Genomic DNA, 23,833 nt, shown 5'->3' on the forward strand with positions numbered 1-23,833 from the left:
ATGGGGTGTCGGACTGAACAATCAGGCCCACTGTGCTTGGATTGTACCTTTCAACTTTTCACCGCAGCCTATATGCCTCCTACATGTGGGTGACGAGTTTAATCTTTAACACCAGCGACCTAAAGCTAAAGCAATGACTTACGGGTTTAGATCTGTTTCATAAAACTCTCGCCTACAAAACAGGAGAAAACCCAACCAGTGCCAAAATGTGCTTTCTGATACTACACCTAAAGAGTCATAACATGGGACACTGTGGCAAGGAGGCTACTGGAGTTGTGAAAAATGACTAAAAGAAATACCCTCGGCTGTACAAGATGTACCACACACTTGATACAGGCCACCAACTCATCTGACACTTCCTTAGGTGTTCCCTTGTCAAGGGTGGAACGGGCAATAAATCCTTAAAAGATAGTATCTTAACAAATATTTATTCAAGGCCTCTGATACTTAAATGATTATTACAAGGGGAGTTTGTATCTGGAATGGAATGTTGCTGGACCTCGTATTTGCATGGCCACAAGCTTCTTGGTTGGGTAATGATTTATCTCTAGCTTAGTTGTTGTTGTTATATTCCTTTAGGTAATGGACATGTCATTACAGCTATTGACATTGTTGAAGTAGGAACTGTCTTAATTTTAAATTGATTATCTGGGTTTCTACTTTTTCCGCTTTGCTTGTGGAAGGGGATCCAAAAGGCTCTCATTTTCCCAATTGCTACAAATATAAGAGATTTTGTCTATGCTGTATTTCATTTGACACCTTCAGGTTAACCTGATGAGTCAGAAAAGTAATGGGATCCTTCACCTCTATTTCCTGAGGTAGGTGAACAAGGGAGAATTCAATAAAAATGAAAAGCAGCAATATTAAGAATTATTCAAAAGGAAATCTCTCTCTCTTTCTCTCTCTCTAGATATAGATATATAAATGAATGAATAATTTACCAGTAGAACTCTCTGCTACAGGATATCATCAGGGCCAAGCGTTCAGCATGATTCAAAATCAGAGCATATTTTATATGGATAATGAGAACATCCACAATTATATTACACACAAAAACCAAAAAGAGATATCAATCTTGAAGCTTTAGAGAAGGATGGTCTTTTATTTAAGGCTCTAGACTTGGATTCAGGATATCTAGGTTCATTTCTGGCTCTGCCACAGATTTCCTCTGTGACTTTAGAGAAGTCACAATCTCTCTGTGCCATGATTCCCTATCTGTGAAATAGGGAGATATTATCCACAACTGGTGGGTGCTGAAAGGATTGTTTGTAAGGCGTTCAGATATTATGGTGACAGGGGCTCTATATGAGCCTAGATGGATACAAGCCAACCAAGCACTAGCCTATGATGGGTTATTCCATAATTGGAATCTTTACAGAGATTCTAACACTTTCCTCTGTCGGTAAAGTATGTTCCAGATGGAGAAGCAGTTTACCAGTTCCTCTTCCTCCATTAAAAGGGAGCAGTTGTGGAGAATTATTACTTTTAAAAGAAAAATCAAAGATCCTGGACTCAACCAAGTGCCAGCTAATCCCCCTCCACTCAGAGAAGGATTCTTAGCAATGGAGCGGGCAGTCAGTATTGTCACCACAGACTTCCAGGATTATACGAAACCTGTTGGGAGAAGCTACTGCAAGGAATCAGGACGTGCCATGCCTTCGTGGGCAAGACCCCTTTCCAGTTTCTGCAATCCACTTTTGGGCAGTGTGGGCCTCCCCATCAGAGTGAAGGTAGCAGTCACTTCCCATAACAATAACCTCCCTGGTGGACTTTTCATAAATGGGGGTCCTGAGCCTGGAGCAATTTGGCAGCTTGAGGTCAAAAACCAATGGCCATCCAAAGATTATTCAAAGTGAACCAGTTATATGCCAGAATGGTAGAATTTGTCCTTTTTTCATTGGAGGCAAAAATCTGGTTTGGAGATGTTATGAGCCTACAGCAGTTTTAGTGATGCTTCTACCATTTTGGTTGAGCAGAAGAGCTCTCTCCTTAACGGAACACAAAAAACAAGTTAGAGCCTCAGGTTGTTTGATGAAGATTTATATAGTTTATCTTTGATTACCAGTGAAGGAAGGAGGTCCCTATTTTTTCATAACTCATAGATTAGATTTCCACAGAGGAAATGGAACAAGTTATTATTGCCTGTGTGCCTATTGAGAAATGCCATGGACCACATGTTTTGTCATCTATGGTCCACAGGATATTCGGCAGTGGAAATATTCTTACGGCTCCTCCGTTGAGCAAGGAGGGGAGAGGTTTGTCCAATATTTATGGCAGAGGTTGATCAAGGCTAACCAAGGCCTGAGTAAAACAAAACTTTTTGGACTCCCTGGGTGGACTGTTCCTGTTTCTCATGGACTAGACTCTTCCTGTCAGGTTCCTGCTCTGGATGAAGTCTTGTCTTTCTTCTATTCCTGAGTTCTTGAATATTCTTTTATACAAGAGAGTATAGGCAGAACAGCTCTGGGCCACCTGCTGTTCTGCTTTTGACTGAAACAGGTTCCCCTGCAATCATATGATTCCAGTCCCAAGGAAGTCATTCTCCCTTAATTCACTGTGAGTGAGGAGAGTACTAATAACAGTCGGGGGTAGAGTGGGGGGCGGGGGGATGTGGTGCTACTCTGCTCAAACTGTGCCAAGAGCATAACCCTCACTTACAAGTCCATAGTAGTTGGGCTTTTCTGCTAAAACTATGAGCATCAGTATGGCTAACTTTCTTGACATTTAGAATTGTAAGGGCTAGAAATATGTGTTTGGTTTTTTAATGAAATACTGTCGCTTGGAGTAATTCATAATGTCATATGTAATAAAAAATCTGAAAACACTGGCAACTTAAAAACTGGACAGTAGAAGACTGCAGTGATGATTGAACCTAATGATATTCTGAACAAAAAGAGCTCTCAGCCATGCCTGTTGCTTCACACTGACTCAACAGACATTCTAGCCTTCAGAGTGATGTTTGCGGTTGTGTGTGCTGATTGTGTTGTATTGTGCTGGGAGGTGTGTGGATTTGTGTGGGTGGTGGATGAGAGGTGTGTGCTGCCATGAGGGACTATATGTGTTTGGGGTTATTGTGTTGCTGTGTGGTTGGTTGTGATGGTGTGTGACCCAGAGGGGTTGTGCTGGCAGATTTATGTTGGTTTGTGTGAGTGGCAATCGGGACCCCAGCTGTAGAGTGTCCCTCATACACTCAATGAAATTGTTGCATGCAAATTAGCTATAGAGAAAGGATGGTGTTTGGTTGAGTTACCTCTGATATCATAATGGCCTTGGACTCTTAGCATGGCGTAGCTCTACACCATACCTGTATACCACACAGGTGTAATTCGTGAAATATAAATATCTGAGACCTAAACATTGGATAGTAACAGACCATGATACCTGGTTATGATTCAATCTGGTGATATTCTGAACAAAAAGAGCTTCTCAGCCACACTTGTAGCTGCTTCCATCATTCCACACTGACTCATACATTTTAAGCTTCAGAGTGACTCACAGAGAGACAATCCTAAAACCTTGTTATGCAGAGTAAATATTACAACACCTACTGGAATCATGAGGGAAGGGCTGGCTGGATGCACCACCAAGTACTGACTCACTCCAACCCCTTATAACAATATTAAACATAAAGGAATGTCAGTATTATTTTGCTTGAACTATAGGCCACATCTGTGATCAAGCATGGATGCCAAGTCCTCTCCTGCCCCTCAGGCTTAATTGATCAAAACAAGTATGTATCATATGCCATGAATATCTGCAGATATTATGAGGAAACTTTCGAACAGTATAAAATTTCTCTCCTTTCTCTGACCACAGTGAGTGGAGCTATAAACCTGAGGTCAGTGGAAAAGCTGGGATTGAGTTCTTGTCTATGTGGGGGAAACTGACTGGCATACCTCAATGGCTATTAGCCAGGATGGGCAGGGATGGTGTCCCTAGCCTCTGTTTGCTAGAAGCTGGGAATGGGTGACAGGGATGGATCACTTGATGATTACCTGTTCTGTTCATTCTCTCTGGGGCACCTGGCATTGACCAGTGTTGGAAGACAGGATCCTGGGCTAGGTGGACCTTTAGTCTGACTCAGTATGGCTGTTCTTATGTTCTTACCTATTCCAGAAAAACTATTCTGCTATAGCTATTCTGGTATAATTTAGATATTCTGGAATAACTCCCCCATGTGGACACTATTCTGAAATAAAAAAGTGATTTTATTCCAGAATCATTAATCTGCTTCAGAAGCAGAGTAATTATTCCGGAATAAAGTCACATTTTGTTTCAGAATGGAGTGCTCATGTGGGGAGTTATTCCGGAATAACTATGCTCGTCAATTTCCCAGTATAGACAAGTCCTTAGTAACAACTTCCACTTAAATATAGATATAGGTATTTTACACTGTCCCAATTCTAACTGACAGCCATTACTCACAAAAACGTAGCCTGTATTTAGCAAGGTTATTCCCGGTTCCCACCCTGTGTGCTATCTTGTCATGTTGACCCACCCTTCTTGTCATGGAAACACTTCAGGGGCCCATCAATAGCAGTCCTAAATTGGTTAAAGTGAGACACAAGAACAGAGCAGTTCTTTAGGGTGAAGTCTTCAGGTAAAACTTCCATTGAAACAAATGGGAATTTTCCCTGGGTAAGGATTGTAGGATTTAGCCCAGTGATGGGCAACCTGCAGCCAGCCCGCAGCCCATCAGGGTAATCTGCTGGCAGGCCACTGAGACAGTTTGTTTACATTGACCATCTGCAACAGTGGCTGCAGTTCGCCATTTCCGGCCAATGGGAGCTGCGGGAAGTGGCAGCCAGCACGTCCCTGCAGCCCGCGCAGCTTCCCACAGCTCCCATTGGCCAGGATTGGCAAACTGCAGCCACTGGAAGCTGTGGCAGCTGTACCTGTGGATGGCCAGTGTAAACCAACGGTGTCGCGGCCTGCCAGCACATTACCCTGACGGGCTGCGTGTGGCCCACGGGCCACCGGTTGCCCACCACTGTTTTAGCCCATAGTTAATTATGCTCCACTGATGATAATTCGTAGTTTGAATGATGAGAGATTACTGAAGGTTTGTTAAAGTTATTCTTCTTTCCTTCCTATAAAAGGCAGTAGAGTGGCTCCTATTTTGGTAAACTTACTTGTTAAAATTAATCTTAAACATATATGAAGAAGAGTCACTGAAAAAGAAACGCAAACTCAATCTTATCGCTATACAGTCATCATACACCATGGACTAGGGTACTAACCTGTAATGTAACAAAGATCACACAGTGCTTCCTCTCCCCCATTTCTTCAACATTTCCCACAGATAGCAACCATCATTAATATAACTAGGTAATTGATCAACCAAGCCAAGACATGTTCTTAAGAGAATAATGTTTTCCCCATATTTGGTTACCCATAATAAACCCCTTTAAAATCTTTAGCTTTTGAACAAACTCCTATTTAGTATTGATTTTCAACAGCTAGAGAGAAAAGAAAAGAATCATACACCAAAAAGAGATCTTTGCTATGAGATTGCACTCAGGATTGAGCTGATAATATTGTTGTTGTAAAGTGATAAATCTACAAGCTGCAGAAAACCACAAATCCGCTTGGTCTATCTTTAGAGCAAAAGTCACATCCTTTCATTGTTTTCACTGCACTTATGCAATGAAAAATGACATTCAAGCTCGGGAACTTTGAAGTACTGGGGTTCACTTTATGCTTTAATACTCCATGGCTAAGCAATGCGCAACAGAATAACATGTTATATTATTGGAAACAGAACCCAGTCAGACACTTTGACGTACTTTTACACTGTTCTAGTAATTTTTTAAATTATTAATTCCAATCTAAAAGCTAACCCAAATTTTAATGAATCCTTTTGTCATATCCACCCATAAAACTAATTATATATCATATAAAAATATGGGTATATCAGATCATTCTTTTAAAATGTAATTCAGAGTCAAGGTTTACTTTGAACACGTTGCCTGTGCTACAGCCTAAGAGTCTACTTTGATTATTCTGGCCAAGAAGGGCTGAGGCCAAGAAAGGTTGTTGCCTATATGCACACACTCCTTGGAGAGTTAAGGCATAAAATAGAATACACTGGGGTGGGAAACGTAGAGCAATGGTGAAAATGTGCACATCTCAACAGTTTTTAATTGTCAACCGCAGCTTTAAGCATATATGTAGAAATAAAGTACAAGTACAACCTCTTAAGAGGATAATCCTATAAAGGCGAGTTGTCAAAGCTGTAAGCTAGAATCAAGTCCCTAGTTAACTTTGATGGCAGGGATGATAGCACCATCCATCCCCACTTATCATACATCACAATCATCTATGTACTGAGACACTGTTCATATTGTACAGCCTTCAACAGGAAAATTGCCTTTCAAAAGACTACAGTGCTGCATTGAAATACATATGCAAAAATTTACCTTGGAGATACAGCCATGGAAGGGGACCCATTTCAATAGTGTTTGCAGATAGTTTGAGATGTGATAGTTTTATTTTGCGTTTACACTGTTAGGAATGACGTGCTTAAATTAAGCCTTTAGACTTTTGACTTAATATTGAATCTATGCTTAAAGCTTGGAAGACCTATATTCCTTTGTTATTTTAGTCAGTCAAAAGTGATGGAGGGGCTACCAGTTCAGAAGAGATAAATGGGCCAGACCCCAGTCACCAAGTAAGTGTCTGGATTTATTCATCTCTTGGTGATGGGTTTCACTGTAGCTTATTTCCCACTTATGTATCTGATTGGCTTTTTAGTACAAAAATCACTGATTGTAAAAAGATGGTATCATGTCCATGGAATCTTTTCCATTCATTGTTGCTTAATAAGGATGGATGAAGGTTAAAAAAAATTTCTAAATGTTTTTCATTTTCATAATAAAATAATTAGTAAAATGAACCAATTTTTATAATCTATTTTCCTTTACAGCCTTTATGCTATTTGTTTACTTTTGCACTTCAATCACCTTGGACGGTGAAATTAACCAGATATCTTTTGAATCGGTTATTTTCTAGTGCTTCACATGCACTATTGGAGAGATAATTATTTGCCGACAGACACTATGGAAGAAGAGTTAAATTTAAAGTAAAAACCTTCACTGAAATTTAACGAAAATCAGGAAAACATTTCTTTGTTCTGTTTTTCTTTAAACAAAACCTAAAGCATGAGCCAAAACTACCTGATCATGTCCCTTTATATTCCTTATTGTGCCAAGATTTCTTTATAAAATCACTGACTTTTCTAGTAGAAATTCAAAAGCTGTGAACTTTACTATGAGCCAGATCCTCAGCTGGGGTAAATCAGCAGACCTCCCTTTATGTCACTCGAGCTAAATCAACTGACACTAGCTAAGAATCTGGCCATGTGTGGAATGCTATGATTTTCTGTAACTCAGTAGCAAAATTAAAGTGGTGATGAAAATTGACCTATCAGACCTTCTTTCTTCATTCTCATTTTTATCATCAGGAAAGTGTTTTTCTGTTGTGTAACATCTGCTGATAGTTTAAGCTAATTTTAGCTGATTATTCTCTTATAGAGATCACAGAAGATACAAGGTCTGATTCTGAAATCTTTACTCTTATAAGCTAACAATTCTTTACTTACAGTGAGGCTTCTCAGATGACTAAAGGTTACCGTCCTGGGCTCATCTTCTGTACTTTTTTCTCTTTTTTTTTTCTTTCTTTTTTTTTTTAAATTGTCACTTGCTACCAATTACCTACCATATTTCTAGAAAAAACATGTATGTATTGGGCCTGATTCTCTTCTCACTTGCACTGAGGAGAATCCATTCTTCACTTTATTTTAATTTTTTTGCCTGTTTTTAACTGGTTATGCTATTGTATCAAACAACTGCTTTAATTTATCTTTTGTAGCTTTTCTTGGAATGCTCTGATTCCATTTCTCTCTTCATTACTGACATGTTGTATGTGAAATAACTGCACTAGGGGACTGATCCAGAGCTCTATGAAGTCAGCAGGAATCTTTCCACTGACTTCAAAACCTTTGGATCAAGCCTAAGTTGAACATGACAGGAAAAATACTATCCTGTTAATCTTTTTTATTACTTTTTTCCGTGGGAGTAAATTAACTCCAAAAGAGGTAATGCAGTTTGTCAGATGCTGATCAACCTTTAAAATGAGAAACATTAACATGGTTCATTATTCATAGGTTTCAGTTTGTATTTCCTGGTGTCACTCTCATCAATATTAAATGTGTCAATTTCCTGCCTTTCAAGATTAATATGAAACACCTCAAAGAGATTATCTGATTTTTTTTCTGCTTTGACTGAAAAAAATATTACCGATATTGTTTAAAGTGTTTTTTCTGAGTAACATCAAAGGCCAAAATCTGCTTGCTACACTCATCAGAATAGTCCCATTGAAGCCAGTTTGGATTTGGCCTGAAAAACTACAATAACTATCAGGAACTCACACAATTGAATAAACATGATAGGGCAGATTCTGCCCTAACTTTACAAACTTTATGATCTCACTGATTTCATAGGGTGTTAATCAGGGCTAGACTCTGTCCTCACATCTTGGAACTTAGGCCTAGTCTGCACTTAAAACTTAGGTCAGCATAGCCGTGGTGCTCAGGTGCGTGAAAAAATCCACACCATTGACTGCTCTAGCAATGCTGACCTGATGTAGATGCAGAATCCTGATGTAGATGCAGCTGGGTTGATGGAAAAATGCTTCTGTTAACCTATCTACCATCACTCGGGGAGGTGGAATTCCTACAATGATGGAAGCAATTATACCACCATACACCTGTAGGGTGGACATGGCCTGTGGTAGTGCAAGAACCTTTGTATTTTGATTGTATCTAGTTGTTCATGCAGGTCTGTGAATCCACTAAATAGTCACATTTCAAAAAGCAATCTATGGCAAATAAGAGGGACAAGTATCTTGTCAGACAAAGCAGGAGGTGAGCAAATGAGTGCTTCTTGTTTGACATTGAAATTAGTTAGAATAAGGATAGACAGAATTAAATTTGGTTTTATGTAGCACTTTTCCTTGCATTCCTTGCACCCTCAGAAACCCCCTTTGTAAGTTTTGGGTGCCCACGGAACACAGAAAAAACAGCTCTTTTACCCCAGATGCAATTATTTACAAGATAAAGCATAGTGGCTGTGTCGATAAATCTGAGTTTGCCTTAAGAATGTTCCTTTTCCTTTGAAACTCTGACTCAAAGCTGGCCTCACTATGGTGTACAGTGCCGTTGCTCAAACTGCATTATAAACCCGATTATAGAGCCAAATTTGATGCGTCGTCTTATGTGCCACACCAGAATGAGGGAATTCCAGAGAAATGATATAGATCTGATTTTATGGAAAGGTGGAGAAATAAATGTACAAGGAAGCAATACATAGACCTACTACCTACCCAAAAGAAAAGGAACAGGGGCTCAAAGTTGAAAATAACGACAATATTATAACTGAAGCCGTGTCTCTAAGTACAGCGCTGCAGCCGCATAGCTGCAGCGCATCTGGTGAAGAGCTCTCCCGTCAGCATCATAAAACCACCTCCGCCAGCAGCAGAAGCTGTGGTGTGATGTAGCGCTGTGCACAAGAGCGCTTATGTCTTTATAACTTATGTTGCTTGGGGGGTGGTTTTTTCACACCCCTGAGTGACATAAGTTATGCTGACATAGGCTGTAGTGTAGACATAGCCTTAGTCAAGGAATTAAGTTGTTCTATCTTCAACAGCAGTGGAACTGGTATGGATATAGAATCAAAGGTTCTCTGACCTGCAAGATTTTGGTGTGAGCAGTACATTTATAGCAAGGATGTAGAAAAACTGGAATAGATCCAGAGGCGAGTGACAAAGATGATCAAAGGGATGGAACTAGAGTGACCAGATGTTTATAGGGACAATCCTGATATTTGGGGCTTTTTCTTACATAGGCTCCTATTACCCGCCATCCCTCATCCCAATTTTTCACACTTGCTGTCTGGTCACCCTAGATGGAACGCAAGCCATATGAGCAAAGGCTGACGGAACTGGGTATGTTTAGTTTGGAAAAGAGGAGATTAAGGGAGAACATGATAGCCGTCTTTAAATACTTGGAAGCCTGCCTTAAAAAAATGGAGAAAAGTCCTCTCTTGCCATAGAGGGCAGGACAAGAGGCAATGGGTTCAAACTACACCATGGCAGATTTAGGCGATGTCTACACTACAGGCCGTACAGCGGCACAGTTGTACCACTGCAGCTGTGTTGCTGTAAGGTCTCCCATGTAGTTGCTCTATGCTGGTGGGAGAGAGCTCTCCTGTCGGCTTAATTAAAGCACCCCCAATGAGCAACTGTAGCTACGTCAGTGGGAGAACGTCTCCCACCAACATAGCACTGTCCATACAGGCACTTTTGTCAGTGAAACTTATTTTGGTTGGGGGAAGGGAGGGGCTCTTTTTTTCCACATCCCTGACTGACAAAAGTTTTATTGACAAAAGTGATAGTGTAGACATAGCCTTAGATTAAATCTCAGAAAACACTTCCTAACCATAAGAATGGTAGAACAATGAAACGGACTGCCTAGGAGAGTTGTGGAAGCTCCTTCACTGGAGGTTTTCAAAAGAAAGCTTGATAGCCATCTGTCTTGGATAGTTTAGGCACAACGAATCCTGCAATCTTGGCCAGGAGTTAGACTAGATGACTCTTGTGGTCCCTTTGAACCCTATGATTCTATGATGAAAATGAAAGAGGGACTTATGTGAAAAATAGACCAGTTGTAGTATTGCCAACCCCAGGAATTCAAAAATCATAAATCAGGCCCCCAAAATTATGTGATGAGCTTAAAAATCATGAGGTGTTTTTTTTAATAGTAGATTTTGGGTTCTTTTTATTTGTCTTCTGGTTCTTGAGCCTTTAGAGTTTATACTTTGAAGTTTCTCTGTAACCATGATAGCTAAAGACTTTGTTTTTAGTGAAAGCTGATATTCTCCTGTAATCACATGATTCCAGGAGATGGAGCTTTAAGAAAAACAACCACTACTATGAGACTCACAATAAAATCAGAAGAGTTGGCAACACTGCAATTTGTTAAACCATGGGGGCATCTCCAGGCTGCAAGGGCCAAATTTGCAGATGGCCTAAATATGTCTAATTTGTAGGCTCCACTACCATGATTCTTTTTAACTCAATAAGTAAGTCAGTATAGTTTTGACAAGTCTTATATAATGCAAAAAGAAATTCCCATTTGCAAGCAAATGTTTTAGCACAAATGTACAGCCACAGAAACTGACAAAATCATCATGTTATTTTATTTGTTCTTCAGATCTGAATCTTGATTTGTGACCTTTGACCCTATCCTGTTGTTTTCTCAGTTTGAGTTCTTACCTTCACTGTATTTGTCTGCTCTGTAATGTTGTTTGTGTTTTGAGGAATTCACAGTGTCTCCTTTTGCAATTCCATGCAACACTGGACTTCCATGGCCAAATCATGGCTTGTTAATCACCTGGTGGAGTACTGTAATTTTATAGATGGGATATTTTTACCTCTGCTTTATGTGCCCTGCTGCCTGTCTTTATTGCTCCTTCCCTTGCACTTTCAAGCTTCTATGGGGACTTTGCAGCTTGGGATGCAGAGACGGTTATATCTTTGCAGCTGTGAGAGCATGCATGTAATTCTATATATCTATAAATATACAGTCTTTTCTTTTTTAATCACGTGCCGCTGCCTGCTAAAGAAGCTTCACCGTAGAAATATATAAAAATAAAGGCTATGCAGAAAGGGCCTGATCCTCAGTCTTTACTCACATAAGTGATCTCAGTCTCATTGGGGCTACTGTCCTAAGTAAAGGCTGCTGAATCAGGCCCAAGCTCTGTACATTGGAGGTGGCCTTTGATTTTTACTGTATTTATGAACCTCCTGCCAAAATGTTTATATTTTCCACTAAAAATAACCATTGTCTGAAACTGCTTTAGACATCAGGCTCCACAGAGAGGCCAGTCGCCCCAACGGAAAGTGAACTTGTGGGCCAGAAGAGCAAGGAGAGTTCAAAAGACAAAACGTCTACAACAGAGCTGAGCAAACAGGAAACCCAAGATCAGCAAGACTCCAGAAAACAGCAAACCACAGCCACCGACTCAATCCAGAATGGAGGAGACACTGCGAAGGACTCCCCCCTCAAGAAAATAGAGAAGAGACAGTCATTTGGAGGATTTTTTAAGGGCTTAGTAGGTTAAATTAATTTTTGCTTTTAAATCGTGATTCGGCTGATTTAAATGACGACCCTGCAAGCTGCCTCTTGTGAGCAGACCCCTGCTCTGGTACACGCTATTAACTTCAATGGAGCGGCCCTGGAGTCCACTTACATGGAGCAGCTTGCAGGATCAGGGCCTTACGGCAGCACATTTTCAGCCAGAGGCAGGGAAAAGTGGGAACAAAGCTGCCAGTCAACATTAGAGCAGATGGAAAATGTCTTGGGAACACATGCTTGGTTCTAGTGAGCCCTTGGCAAGCAAGGTTGTTGTAGCTGTGTTGGTCCCAGGATATGAGAGAGACAAGATGGCTGAGGTAATATCTTTTATTAAGTCCCCCAAAGCACGACAAGGTGGGTGAAACCAGACAGACAATCACTAAGCTCTCAAATGAACTCACACAGAAAAAAATGATAAGACACAAATACCCTATCACCTGCAGGTGAACGCTTTTTACAAAACCACCTCTCTCCATATCCGACCTCTCAGTCCTCATCCTCAAAGAAAAGCTGCACCACACCTTCAAAAGATGAGCATGGGAGCTAAAATTCATAACTTTGCTAGACATTAAAAATCATGAACGGAGACACTGATTTTATGTCTCATTACAACAATCAGTAATCCACTAATCCTCCTTTGTGCTATGACTGCAGAGGTGTTCATTGCCTACTTCATTGTGAATAGGCTCTTGCAACATGTGTTAACTCCTTATGCTTAACAATCTGTCCCACCTTGTATTTAGCTAGGAGGCTCAGATTACATTTCCCAGACCTGAAAAAGAGCTCTGTGTATCTCAAAAACGTGTCTCTTTCAGCAGCAGAAGTTGGTCCAATAAAATATATTACCTCACCGACATTGTCTCGCTCATGGTGAGCTATGCAAAAGCTAGTTCACAGATAGCCACTTGCCTCTGTTAAGAAGCCTTCTCTCTAAACCAGTGGTTCTCAAAGCCGATCCACCACTTGTTCAGGGAAAGCCCCTGGCGGGCCGGACTGGTTTGTTTACCTGCCGCGTCTGCAGGTTCAGCTGATCGCGGCTCCCACTGGCCGCGGTTCTTCTCTCGGAGAAGGGTGCGGGGAACAGTGCCAGGAACAGAGAAGTTAAGCATTTTCTAGTAGTTATTCATAAAATCAATTGGCAGGAAGCAACTTGTTCCACTCTCCCTACCACAACAGACAGACTGAGTACAAAGTGTTATGCAATCAATCCTGACTTCAGACCCTCATCCAAGGCTAGCTACATCTTTTTACATCCCAAATGGACATCACCAAGAATACCCAGTGCTGGGAAGAATACAAAACGAGGAGGTCACCTTAGTTGTAATGAATCCGGTTGTGATAGGTTATTTACAACTTTTTTTCCCCTGGCTCTGCTCAGAGGGTGGCTAGAAAATAAAATAAAACTGAGCCAACCACCACTGCCCAGAAGAGGAAAAAGCAAGTAGAACAGAATTTAAATTGACACTGATTTGAAAACTAGCCCTTTTAGAACATTACGTTAGAAAGTTAAGCTGTTGTTCAGAACAATATGACTCATTTTGTGGCAGATGTTTTTCCACATCATAAGGAGTGTTTGATTAACATTCATTTCACAGCATTGTGATCTATCCTACACTGTGCTATTTGCACTACAAAAAAATTTGTATATTGTCCGGGGAAGGAGAAGGAAGGAAACTTAACTCTTTCTGCATGATCTCTTAATAATAATGAAGCCACTTACATATATGTTAAACAGGAAAAAAAATTGTATCATTTAGGGGCCTTGAGTGAAATCCTGGCCTTCCTAAAATCTGGGGGTACTTTGCCATTGAATTCAGGATTTCACCCCAGATGCTAAGTACTAATAATTTCCGTTGACTTCCATTCATCTGCAGCCAGTGCTTAATTTGTGCTGGGGCTTGTAAGGGTTGAGCCCCAACACCTCTAGGCTTGGCAGTTCATAGCCCCAGCACCACTGTGCTTGCCACATCAGTTATGAAAGTAAAAAATTGCTTGAGCCCCAGCACCTTTCATTACAAATTAAGCACTGTCTGCAGCTTCCACTGAAGTCACGGGTAGATCCTGTTCCTCAGCATCCTCTGGGAGAAGCAGAACCTTGTTTATATCCGCTCTTTGTATTTTGTACAAACTGGTCCCAGTTATTAGACATGTGCTCCTGAGTGCGTGTTTACTTTCCCACTCAATGTGCGTGCAAGTCCCCAATATACACAAGTATATAAATGTGTGTGTATGTACCACATGACTCACAAGCATACAGTGTGCTCACGTGTCTGGAAAACTCAGCTCATATTATGTATATTTGTAACCAATCCCACAATCCCACTTTGGGGGGGAGGGATAGCTCAGTGGTTTGAGCATTGGCCTGCTAAACCCAGGGTTGAGAGTTCAATCCTTGAGGGGGCCATTTAGGGATCTGGGGCAAAAATTGGGGATTGGTCCTGCTTTGAGCAGGGGGTTGGACTAGATGACCTCCTGAGGTCCCTTCCAACCCTGATATTCTATGATTGGCCAACAGGAGGGTTTGAACCTGGGACCTCCTGGTATAAAACCATGAGCTTCTATTGCTTGAGCTAAAGGATTTAGCTAGCAGCTGTAGTAGATTTGTTAACCTCTTATGGGAACTGGGTAGAGGGAGTCCTCACATGGGTTACAAATTGAGCAGGCAAATATTTACTACCTCTATTGTTTCTAGAAATAATGGAGAATTGCTTTCTTGGTTTGAATTCTGCAGAAATCAAATACTGTGGGCCAAATACCAATGTCCTTTCTCAGTCAAAATTCTCACTGAAGTCAATGAGTGAGAAAGGGCTTCTGTATTTGTAGACAATAGTTCTTTATTTTGTATTCTGTCATTCAAACAAGCTGCATCCAGAAACTTTTCATACAGGTGGGCCATGTCTACACTAGTGCCTAGCAAAACTTTTGTCGCTCATGAATGTAAAAAAACCCACCTCCCTGAGCGACGTAAATTTTCCTGGCATAAGCACTCATATGCACAGTGTTATGTCGGTGGGCGCTCGTTGAGATGGTTTTATTATGTCGACAGGAGAGCTCTCTCCAATCGTCATAACGTGGCTATATGAGCACTCTAACAGCGGCATAGCTGTATCGGTACAGTTGGGCCGCTGTAAGCTTGTGTGTGTAGACCTGGCCTTAAATAGAAACAGCATCAGAATAATTGCAAAGAGATCAGGAGGCAAACAAGAGAATATGTTTTTGTACGAGAGTCAGTGAGGCAGAAGGATGTCTCAGAGCCAGAGCAGAGAAGGCTCTTGCACCAAGAGAGGTGAGATTGCGTGCAGAGACAGAGAGGTGGATACTGCTACAAGCAAGTAAAGTGAAGAGAGAAAAGAAAGAGATTCTCTGAGATATTTTTCTTTGCTCGTTTGCATTTCTCATGCCTGATATGAATTTGGCCATGCAGTGCATCATTTTTTTTGCATTAACAGAGCCCTAAAATACTCAGGTATCTTTCCTCTTTCGTGAACAGAATAACTCTTTTTTTATTTACGTATACAGTATAAAGGTTTTAGATTTATAGCTTATCTGGCCAGTTGGCTAGCTCTTCAACTGGGAAAGACAACCCACTACCAGATCTTGCTGCACAGAGGAGATGGATGTTTTCACCTCTCCAATCAGGAAGAATATTCAGCATTTAAAACAGAAGTGTTCCCCAGACTGAAATATTTGACAGCATACTACCAGTCCTTCATACATTTATGACTCAACTTTTTACCCATGTCTAAGGAAGTCAATCCCCAATCCTTCCAAAAACCAACACTTTCCAATAAAACAATGATAGTTCAAACCAAAATAAGTGGAAAAGTCCACACCACAAGTTGTAATAGTTAAACTCTTAGAGTATTAGACTATACATAAACCAATCATAGTATCCTCCATTTAAAGTATCAGTCCAGAAATCTGGTAAGAGCTTCTCTGATAGAGTGCTGAGCTCTGGACTGATAAAATGGGGATAGAAGATATTTTAGCAGAAGTGGAGGTTCTCTAGACCTTACTTGTCTCCATACTCCATTGTGCATTTTCATGGGCAAAGTCCAATGGATTGTCCCCTGAATTCTGGCCAGCTGTTTTAAAAAACACTCTGCCCTGAAACCATTGATTCTTCTGCAAAAGGACATAGTATAAAGGAAACGGAATGTAGAGGAATGCACTAGATTAGAAAGTCGAGATCAGGCATCTGTTCCTAGCTACTAGTGGAACAGATTATGCTATTAGGCAAAATTACAGCACCAATAGCATAGGTCTGTCAGAGAACAAGGGTCATTGACTATCTGAATTTCATTGAAAGAAGCTACACAATTCTGCGTCTGTTATATAAGCAAAAGAGGAATTCACAACATAATAAAATGCAAAGGAATTTAGGGTAGAGTGGGAATCAGGAAAATGTACATTTACTAAAGCTAGGGATTAATGGCTTGATTTTCAGAAGTAGGACAACTCAAAATGAAATAAACGGAAACTGTGGGTACTCCACACATGAAAACACTCTTGGGAACTATCTGAATCGGGATCTTCAGTACAGTGTGCACAGAGGCAATGCTTTTGTTGAGCGCACTCCGAATCAGAACTGACGTTCTATCACTACATTCCTGATCCCACACTTAGAACAGATACAATCCAAATTAAATGTGCTCCAGGTTAGCCCTCAAAGGGGTTGTACAGGAATAACTGAGAGCAGAGTTTGGACCAATGGGAACCATGCCCGCCCATGCATCTGAGGGCAGATCTGGAACTTGCTTGTTAAAACAGAGGTATCAACACTTTCAAGAGCCTTGAAAATTCTAGGTAATAAGAATCACAGGCCAGCACCCTTTCCAGCTTCCAGTTTTATTTAACAAGCCACTTTGAAAATGGGCTCAGCGATCAGGATGCACTATAGGTGAACATAAATAAATGATGTTATTTGGCAAATGTGCTAAGTCAGTCAAAATGAGTTCACTTCCAGCCTGCAGTATTTACAGGAAATAGGGCAAATAATAGTATCTTATTTCTCAAGTTAACGTACTCATGCATTGCACAGACACAGTTACAGTTGACAGACTTCAAGCTAATCATCTAACATTGGGAAATCTTTTAATTGATGTTCAGACTCTCTTTACTGGCTAAATTTGGAATGACTAGCTTGTTTTGTGTTGTTGATTTATAATTATGGTCAACTACCAATGTCGATGCGTTTAACAAGCCAGCTTGTGCTGTCTGCAGGGCATAACCAGTTAGAAGCCATCTAGTTCTAGACAGTGGTTCAAATTCAACTTTGGTGTAAGCGGGTGCAACTCACAATCACTGGAGTCGCACCTGTCTGCATCTGGGTCAACATAGATTGTACAGGATAAAACAGTGCCCTCTTTGGCCAACTGTGGTGGTGGTGGTTTTTAAGGGTGGAGAGGTGTTATGCTGCAATTTTTTAGAACAAGAAAAATAAAATGGCCAGCAGGCAGCAGGTCATTAACATGGCCACGTGGATTAATGTCAAAGTATCTGCTGTTGCTTCGCGAACAAGGGGGAGGATTCCCTAACCATGCTTGTGAGACTAGTTTAGCTAGTCCTCCTTTCTCCCACTTCTCTGTGAAACTGTATGTCCCAGAGTGCAATGCTCTGTGCATTATTGGTGCCACACTGTGTGCATGTCCTCTCCAGGCAATAGAGCCACTGCTGAAGTCATGAATGATAGCTGTCCAGATTTCCCAGTAATGCACTAAATAAACACAGGTTTCAGAGTAGCAGCCATGTTAGTCTGTATTCACAAAAAGAACAGGAGTACTTGTGGCACCTTAGAGACTAACAAATTTTTTAAAGCATAAGCTTTCTTGAGCTACAGCTCACTTCATCGGATCCGATGAAGTGAGCTGTAGCTCAAGAAAGCTTATGCTGTAATAAATTTGTTAGTCTCTAAGGTGCCACAAGTACTCCTGTTCTTTTTTTAAATAAACACAGTTAGACAGAATGGTAGGTAAGGCTGCGTAAACATAGCTAACACATGGTACTGGTCTACTGCAGGCAATCTTTTAATGGTTTTAGATCTGGTTCAGCTAAACTAAATTTTAAAATGGATTAGCTGTATAGTTTAGACATGGGTTTAGATTTAGACTGCTTAAGAAGCCTGTCCTTCAGAATTATTCAACTGATTTTTGCATATTTCTATTTATTGTGCTGATTTCAAGACCACTAGAAATGGGGCAGGGCACCCCATATCTCCTAAAACTGGGTTTACAGTATGGCTTTAACTACTTGGAAAATTTCACCCAACGTAAGACAGAGCCATGTCTGTGTTGTGAATAGAGCTGATGCAACTCAACCATGTTTGTTATAATCAGGACAGAGGAGTGTCATGAACTGTTGCCAAAAGAGTTGGGTTTGTAGTATAGACAGGGCATTACAAATGCAATAACATTACGACATTTTCAAATACCTAAATACGTAAAGGCTTTTAATGTTCCTTTATACTGGGAGCAGAATTCCTAAACCCATTTGAAGGGCTCTAGTACGTGTGCAGTAACCAGTTTGGACAATGATATTTTATTGAGAACTATTCTAGAACCACAATAATATAGCATGGTTGGTTAGTGCAGTTCTCTCAAAACAATAACCAGAGAGAATGAGCAACAGCCATGTTCAGGTATAGTTGTGGCTTGCACCATTTTACTCCCATTGTGGGGAGTGTGCAGATGTGGCTCCAGCTCGCGGTAGTGTTAAAAACTGATTAAAGGAGAAGAATTGAGGAGAGAAGAGAAGTAACATCAATGGAAATGTCTGTTTGCAAAGGACCAAAACATAATTGCAGATGTAATTGTTCTTCAACATGGTTCAACTATTTTTACATGTTTCTGTATATTCTTCCTCAGGGGCCGAAACGGACATCTGATGCTGAAGTGCAAACAGATCCAGTGTCTATTCTACCTGCTGGAAAATCCAAGTAATGAAGATGCTTGGCTGCTGAAGAATCAGCCACTCTTTATGAGCTCCCTTGCAGTAAAAATGTTTCATTATTTTCCTTTTTATGGCTGTCATCAAAAGAGGGCCACGCTGAAGACTAAAGCAAACGTTTGTGTACATTTGAGGTGTATCATTTACAGAATTTGTTCATTAGATGTTAGTAAGTAACTGTAAAGGTCATTAAGAAACAATGTGTAATATAATTAAAGGGAGGTCATGGGAATGATTTTTAAGTCTATAGGGGTGAGAGGAAGTATAGGTGAGGTCAGACAGTGACAGTGGAAAAAGATGAATAGCAGAGTAAATGAATATGATGAAAGGATTGCAGTTTTTGTGGCAAAGCAGTGGACAAAGAATTCTCAGCTACAGAGCTTTAAAGTGGTCATAAAAAAAATCATATTTTGATAAAATTTATATTTAAAGGTCAATACCAACCAACCAACCGAACCTTATGTGGTTTGTCATTATGTTGTAATTAGCAAGGTCTGCAGTATAATAGAATCAGTGGTTTTAAGATTATGCTTCAGATTGGTCTGTACATTATTAATGTAAATTAAAAGGCTAAAATGCAAAGGCTTGAAGTGATTTAAAGCACAGTTTCTTCCTTGAACTTGGTGAGGTAGAATAACAAATACAAATACTTAAACTATTCATACAGCACAAGAGGGCGCTAGCATCTCCACTATACTACTAATTCAGAGGATATATCTACAATCTTATGTTGTTAATGTTTTTCAGATTTAGGAAAAGAAAAAAAAAACTTAGTTGTTTTGTCAGTTACTCATCTCCATTCATATCTGTAATTAATCCTAATAAAAAGCAACCCTAAGACTGATCAGGATTCTACCTGCTTTACAAAACTCTTGTAATAATCAGGGTTAATAAATTTTACAAATGATTTCAGATTTCTTTGGTTTATTAAACCCTTATGCTAACTCAAACAGGGAACGGTGGGACTGACATTTTAATGCATAGAAGCATCTGAATTATAGATTATTAAATCATACATAAATCAATATACAACCAAATGCGTTTCCTTTAAAAAAATTAATCATTCACATCTTTAATCCTTAACTGAAGATCCTTATACAGGGACTCAGGTTGTCCTTATTCTTTGATCATTGATATGTAAGCAAGGATAAATTACACATCCATACCATGCTTGGTTGTGGAATAAATATCTGTCATACTTCCTCAATGCAAGAATAGATTAGAACTGAAAATCAGATTTCAAACTTCAGTCCTTTCCAAATATCATCACTGTAGGCAGATGGATTCTATAGCATCTGCAGAACGACATTCCTGATGAGTATTATGAAAGAAGAGGTGAAAAGATCTGTCCTTCTCATTAGGATCCTTTGTAGGTAGGAAATAATGCTGCAGTGGGCCTCTCAAACCCATAGTCTTGCAACTGATGACCAAAACTAGTGCCAGTGTCAGAAAGCTACATTGGTCTTTTAATAGTTACAGCACTTTCTGTTCTTCTCCCAACCATAATGGGCCTTAAATCTGATGTCATATATAGTGATATAAATCAAGAGTAATTGTACAAAACCACTATATGCATCTTGGGCCTGATCCAGAGCTCACTGGTTTTACACCTATTTTATTCCATTGACTGCAACGAGTTAATTCTCATTACACTGGTGTAAATGACAGGAGAATCAGTCCTATTATATTCAGCTTTATCAGATTGAAGTTAAGGTCCCATTTTCTCACTGTTCCACTCAGGAAAGTTTAATGTGGCACAAAACCAGTTATACTGGTTATATAGTTATACCGATAGTTATACTGGTGTAAGGCATCTTGATACCAGTATAGCTGCATCCACAGTAGAGGTTGTACCAGAATAACTCTGTCAGTTACAAAAAAAACAAAACAAAAAGGTCACTCCCCTAAGCTGACTTGTTATAATGCTAAAAAGTCTGTGTGAAGGCCAGAACTTCCTTAGAAGAGAAATTTATCTCTACAATGGAATCAGGGAAGTGACTGCCACACAGAGCAGTATGAATAATGCATTTTTTTGGTTCACTGGCATTTTTAGGGGGGAAAAATCAGGTCTTTTGGGGGGGGGGGGGGAAGGGAGGGGAACAAACCAAAAATGTAAAAAAAAAATTGAACTTTTTTGTTTTAACAAAATCTAAACATTTTATTTCCATCTCAACCTTTTTAAAGTCAAATTCAAGGAAATTTTGAAACAAGTCACATTGAAACAATTTTTCAGGTCAAAAAAGTCAAGAGCGATTGCGGATGACTTCATGCCACCGAGTGGCTAATACTGATGAAATAGTGGTTAGCGTTGGCAGGGCCCAGTTACACAGGAACTACCCCTTTCATTTGATTCCTCTCTGATAACAGGAAGATTACAAGCTTTGAAGAAGCAGAGTCAGCCTTCTCATAAAGCAGCACGACATGCAGCCCTAAGAGGAAAAAAGGCTCATAGGGGATGAATTCACCATTCAGTTGAGATTCCTCGATCCCAGTGCCATGTTACTAAATTTAGATATTTTTTAGATCGTAGGTGTTCACATAAAGTAAAGATTGAGAGCTTATTCGGGAGGAAGGGCTTTGTTAAAGCCACAGCCAAAGACAAAGGGAAAGGTTGCTAATGTTTCTTGGTTCCCAGACCAAAATACTGCACTGAGCCCCAGTTGTCAAGAAATAACATGAAGAACTTTACAGAGTGGCTCTATCTTTATACCTAAGCTTTTAAATAGCAATCCACATTACATCAGAAATATTGCAAAATATCCAGTGATCTTAAATTAGAATTTTTAAAGAAATCAAATTTTAAAACCAAAAATGCTGTCTCAGGAATAAGTAAACGTCCTAGGAAATGAGTTTAAATAAATAGCTGCCATTCGCATAAGAAATGCCTCCCTCCAACTGACAGTGATTTATGGACTGCCCTCCATAAAAGAGCTCATTCAACAGTTAAGTTGTTTTGCGCTCCATGGCCATGTGTTCTGCTCGTTACAGGATTAGTTTTCTTTCAGCCAGGCTATGCACTGGAAATGCAGAAAAACAATTAGATTCTTGTGAAGTTTCATGCTGCAGGTTTTTCAACCTGCAAACAAATTCTCTCTTTGGAAACTGGCCGGGTGCCCAACTTTGTTAAACTAGAAGAGGCCAATAGTTGACATTTTCAAGACTGGAACTGTCCTGAGCGGACTCAGTAGCAGATATACACACACAAATTGAGGAAAACAATGTAATTTCAAGTGTCAAACAGTCTGATGCGGATTTTATGCAGAAATAGAAGCTGAATTTTAAAAACAGCCAAAATATGGAATTTGATTTTAGTGTTTTATTTCTGTACTAAGTATTGCTTAGAGACCTGTACAAAAACAGAGCCCCATTCTTTCCCCCATCTCTCTGGCTGCATCTGACGGTTGTCTTTTGCCTTATACTTCGACTATAAATCTTTGGAGCAGAAAGCATCTTTTTTCTCTCTGTTTGTACAGCACCTAGCACAATGGGGTCCTGTTCCATGACTGGAGCTTATAGGTGCTACAGGAATACAAATCAACAATTGTGATAAGCACTGTACAGACACAGAAGAGCTCCTTGACAAAGAGCTTAGGCCCAGATCCAGAAATGGCTCTTAACGTCCATTAAAATCAATACTTCTGTAGATCTGGGCCATACAATCTAAACAGGCAAAGGGTGGGGGAAAGGATTATCCCCCTTTTCTGGATGGGAAACTGAGGCACAACAAAATTCAGACTGAGGCCTTTTGAAAATCTGGCCCTAAGTGACTTGCTTAGGGTCACTCAGGGAATCTGCAGCTGGGAACTGAACTCGGTTTAAATGGATCCTAGTTCAGTGCTGTTCCCGCAAGATCCTTCTCTGATTTATTAATGCTACTGGCATTACATTTTTTTCCTCTGGCTTTCCCTACATGTGGGTCAAGAAGAGGAAGACTTATCTGTGACTAGAGATCAAGATAAAGTTCTGTAGATGCTTACATTTTTTTAAAAATGGATATTGTCCAGGATGCTACTGAAGTGAAATCAAAAAGAAATCAAAACTATTCCGTAGGTTGAATAAAGTAGATTAATTATGGAAGCATTGTGGCATCAATATTATTCCTATAAAATTCTTATCTTATCGGTTGTTTATTAAAGCTTTTTTCCCCCCTAACTGAACTGTATCCAGAAGTAGAATTGCTCCCGGTGTTTGCAGCTGCAAAGTGAGCCCATCCAGGTGGTGGCTCTGCTGAAGATTTACACCTCACTGTATATTTCACATTTTCATATTAGGCCATGTCTTCACTAGCAACATTAAAGCACTGCCACAGCAGCACTTTAACATGGCTGTGTAGCACGGGGACAGAGCTCTCCCAGCGCTGTAAAAAAACTCACCTCCAGAGGGGAATAGCTACCAATGCTGGGAGCATGGCTCCCAGAGCTGGGTGCACGGTCTACACTGGCACTTTACAGCGCTGAAACTTGCAGAGCTCAGGGATGTGTTTTATCACACCCCTGAGCGAGAAAGTTGCAGCGCTGTAAAGTGCCAGTGTAGACAAGCCCACATAGGGCCTGGTTCTGGTCTCATTTAGGCTATGTCTACACTACAGACCTTACAGCTGTAAGATCTACCGTGTAGCCACTCTGCCGACAGGAGAGAGCTCTCCCGTCAGCATAATTAAACCACCCACAACGAGCAGTGGTAGCTATAGCCTGT

General features: G+C 40.2%; 1 protein-coding gene across 9 annotated transcripts in view; it reads left to right on the forward strand.

Annotated features, from left to right (window-relative positions):
• BCAS1 (brain enriched myelin associated protein 1) overlaps positions 1-20,045 on the forward strand; it is an 85,148-nt gene extending 65,103 nt beyond the window's left edge. For 4 of the 9 annotated variants that reach the window (XM_043527018.1, XM_043527014.1, XM_043527012.1 and 1 more), the window contains 3 exons: positions 6,605-6,670; positions 11,919-12,170; positions 19,057-20,045. In XM_043527018.1, coding sequence (XP_043382953.1) covers positions 6,605-6,670; positions 11,919-12,170; positions 19,057-19,131 — 393 coding nt within the window. In that variant the 3' untranslated portion in view covers positions 19,132-20,045. The remainder of the gene's footprint in view (positions 1-6,604; positions 6,671-11,918; positions 12,171-19,056) is intronic. The other 5 variants (XM_043527020.1, XM_043527013.1, XM_043527016.1 and 2 more) reach the window with 3 other exon arrangements.
• Positions 20,046-23,833: the final 3,788 nt, after the last annotated feature.

This window comes from Chelonia mydas, chromosome 13 (genome assembly GCF_015237465.2).
Source record: "Chelonia mydas isolate rCheMyd1 chromosome 13, rCheMyd1.pri.v2, whole genome shotgun sequence".
Lineage (NCBI taxonomy): Eukaryota > Metazoa > Chordata > Testudines > Cheloniidae > Chelonia > Chelonia mydas.